We start from the raw sequence: 4832 nt of genomic DNA on the forward strand, positions 1-4832 counted from the left end.
AGTAATGGCTTGGATATTCACCAGCCAAATTAGGAAGGGCATTGGAACCCTGACAGGAGCAGAGCTGCCTTTCTCTTTCTTAGGGCATTTTGAGGATGTCATTTTCCAGTGGCTGGTCTGGATTAGCTCTCAATGTCCACTCCTATTTCATCCACAGCAGCCATTGTGTGAGTGTGCAATATTCATGATTCCCACCCTGCAACTTTAAACACTAAGAAATTGGTGAGATTGATCATTTTTTTTTCTGTGTAGTGTCAGGCAGCTCTTTCAAAAACCAAAGAAGTGTAGTATATCCATATTCAAGATTCTAATGTCTAGGACATTCCCTGAGTCATTTGAAGGAAATGAAGATGGGTGGCTAAAATGCTCTCAAAAGAAGAATAACTATAAATGCAGGGCATAAGGCATTCTAAATTGTACAAGCAACAGAATTCTGGACAAGCGAGTTCTGTTTCTGGGTGGTGTTTGACTAGTACCACTTTTAAATTCTTTTTATTTTCTCAACCTGGCATAAAGACTGGGGTGGTACAATGTATGAAAGTTCCAAATTAATTCCCTGGGTGGTAGGAAAAGCTTCTATCCAGTCTGAAAGTTGCACATCATAACCAGCATATATCAGTAACTTTCATATCTGGAAAATCAACTTCTAGATTGGAGGACCCATGTTTTTGTGTGCCTGCTTTAATTGTTCCAAGTACACTGCAAAAAGGCTTTGGTAGCTTGTTGTGTTAGTTCTTATAGGGCAGTTCTTCCCAGATAAATTGCTTCATGAATATGTGGGCCTAGGCTGGTAGAGGTCATCTCTGGAATTATTATTTTCCTATCCATGATAAACAGCCATCCCTCCTGATTTTCAGTAGTCCCTTCATCTGCTGTCCTTTTGCTTGCTTCTGGCTTATATGAGGAAATACTTGGAGTGTAAAACACAAATACTTGGGGCTAATGGCTGGGGATTATGGGACTTTGTCTTCAAAGAAGGCCACCTGTTTGGCTCATCTGCCAGTTTTTTGTTTGTTTTGTTTTGTTTTTGTATTCACTCAACCTTGGCTCTTTTTTTGTGATCCTGGCCACTCACCATACCATAGCTGGAGACACAGAAATCTTCTAGGAGATGAAGGATTTAGTCTGTCTTTAATTTCTTTGGCTCCAGAGGTAAGAAGTCCCTTTTCTTGGTATATTGTTGTTTTGTGTCTTTTTTATTAATGAAATATTTACCCTGTTTTAGACTTTGGCTCTGAATCAGAATTGGTAAGTAGTGTTTCCTTTAAGTGAAGTGGTAAGAAAAATAATCTCTTTTGTCTTTTCTCCACAGACATGGATGGACTTTTTACTTATTTCAGGCAAGTAAGGTGCAAGATAATATAGATGACATATTCAATGTGGTAAGGACCTGACCTTTGACTCTGGAAATATTTCAACAGACCTGTAACTGAAATGCAGCCACTGAAATCTGACAGTTTTTCTCAGTAGGCCAAGGTTGATAAGGACTGAGTCAGGGTAGATGACATTGGAAGCCAAAGGAGTGATGGGATCAGGTGGTCTTGTGACTGCTTAGGCACTCTTGAAGTTGGCAATTGCAGCAGTTAAGGAGTAAGGGTGAATTACACTAGAGGGGTGGAATCAGGTTATAGACAGTAAAGAAGCAACATTGTGATCTAAGATTCATCCTCTGAAAAAGCTAATGGGAGGGATTGCTTGATGCCCTCAGACTTAACAGTCTTTGCAGAACTGGTGGTGAGAAGACTTCCCTATTAACAGTTGAGTCTTTTATCTTTCTCTAAGGAACCCCTTGTCCATACTTCTGTAAGCAACTGCAATAAAATTATTGTTTCACTAAGTTGGAAGTTGATGTAATTGTTATTTGGATTTTTTAGTTAATTATTTAGGCTGAAGATATTTTTGCCTCTTCCAAGGAAAAGTTAATAAAATATATATCATTTACACTTAAAATGAGTATATTGCTCAAGGAAGCCTCTCTGGATCTTAAGTAGTTCTAAATCATCAAATGAAATGGGCACTCAAGGTTTATCCTTACATTAATAACTTTTAGATTCCTATGTATTCTTTTGTTTACAGAGGCACATATATATAATTATCAATGTAACTTGTAAAGGATTTGCAATAAAATGTGTAAATTTTATGTACATATAACTATGTATTATCTATGGAGTATGAATATGATTCCTCTATATGCTTTTCCTTCCTGTTCAGTATCACTTTTTGTATCTCCTCCCCTAAGGGCATCCTAGCCAACTTACTGTACACACACACACACACACACACACACACACACACACACACACACACACACGGAGAGAGAGAGAAAGAGAGAGAGAGAGAGAGAGAGAGAGAGAGAGAGAGAGAGAGAGAGTCCATATCTGAAATATACTGAATCAACAAAGAACATATTCAGACAATATCCTACTGCATATTCAGTCTGAAAGTGTGGACATCTGTCTGGCCTTCTATACTTTACTTAATTATTCTTTATCATGGTGCCAGACTCAAACAAACCCATTATAGAAATCACTGTAAACAGATGTTTTTCAAACCAATCTTGCCTTGTTGGTGTTGGAAAAGGCTGAAAAGTTCAGTTTCCTGTATTTATCTTCCTTGCCGCATCAACCTTGGATGTATCTGAGAACTCCTTTAGGGAATAATGCCTACTACTGAACACTACCCAGGGGGATTGTATAACTGTGAAACTCTTTTTCTCATCTGTGGGGCATAACAGAACTTGGCTTGCCTTGATGTCAGTTTGGAAAAGGACAATGAACAATTTATAAAACAAAGCATTTATAAAACAAAGAAACAATCAAACAAAACATCTCCTTACTCATAATGCAATAAGAAATGCAATAAGAATATATTGAAAATGGCCTTGACCATTTCAGAAGAAAAGCAACATAATATTTTTCAAAATTTTGTTTTGCAAAATATAGTCTCGGGCCAAGTTTTCTGTGTATATGTCACATGGAGAAAAACTGACAAAAATTTTGTGTGCGGTTGATGGGAGATTTAATGTCTATTGTCCTATAAAATAGTAGGATGATGGCAGCTGGTAACAATTAATTGTAGTTTTCAAAATAAATGCTTAAAATTTTAGAGCAAAAGGAAATAATAGGTGTTAAATATTGAAGTTTCAGTTTTGCCTCAAATTATCATCATAGGTTTTTGCAGAATGTTGAGATATCGAACTATACCTTTGATCCTATTTCATTTCTATAAGTACATTTACATTTCTATATTTACATAGAATACATATTAATAAAACTATAATCCCTAAATAATTATTTTATTTTGTGGTATAAACAAGCAAATTGTTTTCAGATGGTCAAAGTAATTATTCAAACAAGAGATATTTAGAGCTCTAAAAAAGAAATTTGAAAGAAAACAGAGAGTATAAGTTTAGACAGTATTTCTTCTGGTCATTTTAGAAGATTGTAATGATAGAAACCCAAATTTGTTCTTGTTAGTACTTCCAACTTGGCTTATCCCAGAATACCAAGTCCACAACAATTGAAACATCAGAGATGACACATTGCCTTACTAATGTGTTTCCTTAAGGCTACTTTCATGTCTTTGTTCCTCAAGCTATATATAAAGGGATTCAACATTTGAGGGACCAATGTGCACATAACATAAGCCAATGCAGTATTTGTGACTGAATTATTGAATGAAGAGCTGATATAAACACCCAATGCTGTACCATAAAATAAGGAAACCACTGCTAGGTGAGTCCCGCAGGTAGAAAAAGCTTTATACCTTCCTTTCATGGAAGATATTCTCAAAACAGAAGAAACAATTTGAGTATAAGAGAAAATTATTCCAGAGACTGGAATTCCATTAAGTATGATTGTTGCAAGATATATCAGAACATAATTGATTAGTGTGTCAGAACAAGCTAGTTTGATGACTTGGGCTAGTTCACAGAAAAACAGGGGAATATCTAGGTCTGTGCAAAAGGACAGCCGTAACACCATCAGACCAAGCAATCCAGTGTTCACAAGACTAATAATCAGAGAAAGGAGAATTAGAAGACCACAGGTTTGAGGATTCATGATGGTTGTATAGTTCAAGGGATGACATATGGCTATATATCGGTCATATGACATTGCTGAAAGAAGACAACTTTCCAAAGTACAAAAAAGCAAGGTAAAACAGATTTGAGTGAGACAGCCTGTATATGTGATGCTCTGATCCTGTGTCTGAATGTTTACTAGCATCTTTGGAATGATAGTTGTGCTTAAGCAGATGTCATTAAAGGATAGATTGGAGAGAAGAATGTACATGGGTTTTTGGAGATGGGAATCAATGCTGACAGTAAGAATGATGAGCACATTTCCTAAGATGGTGATCAGGTATATTGAGGTGAACAGGCTGAAGATGGGCAGCTGAAGTGTGAGATCATCTGTTATTCCCATAAGAAAGAATTCTGAAACACCTGTTTGGTTTTTAGCTTCCATTCTGTGGGTAAATCTGCTTGAAACATGGAGAGAAATGAAATGCAGTAGCAAATATGAGCATGTTAGAAAGAGAATTTCATTCTCCAAATGTATTCATTACAAAATATTAACATTAGAGTTTTAAGTCTATGTTTTAAAACATCTACCAGGTGGTTTTAATATATACTGAATTTTGAGGAAATTTGCATTACAGAAAAACCCTTTTCATAGGCACTTTAAAGACTGATTAATTCTCTTGTATTTTCTTCTGCTAGTCTCTTCCTGCATCATGCCCTAACATTCCTTCTCACACTATTTCTTAATTCTTTATAAATTAACTTGATTTAGTGAATTGTTCTAAGCATTAGCATTAAACATCATACAATA

The 4832-nt window shown here is 35.9% G+C and overlaps 1 protein-coding gene across 1 annotated transcript; it reads right to left on the reverse strand.

The window, feature by feature from the left end:
* Positions 1–3527: 3527 nt before the first annotated feature.
* Positions 3528–4475, reverse strand: LOC100764188 (olfactory receptor 7G2-like). The gene has a single exon (XM_027411640.1). It carries the CDS (start codon positions 4464–4466, stop codon positions 3528–3530), a length of 939 nt encoding a protein of 312 aa, XP_027267441.1. The 5' UTR covers positions 4467–4475.
* Between the last annotated feature and the right edge of the window lie 357 nt (positions 4476–4832).

Source organism: Cricetulus griseus, chromosome 4 (assembly GCF_003668045.3).
Source record: "Cricetulus griseus strain 17A/GY chromosome 4, alternate assembly CriGri-PICRH-1.0, whole genome shotgun sequence".
Classification (NCBI taxonomy): domain Eukaryota; kingdom Metazoa; phylum Chordata; class Mammalia; order Rodentia; family Cricetidae; genus Cricetulus; species Cricetulus griseus.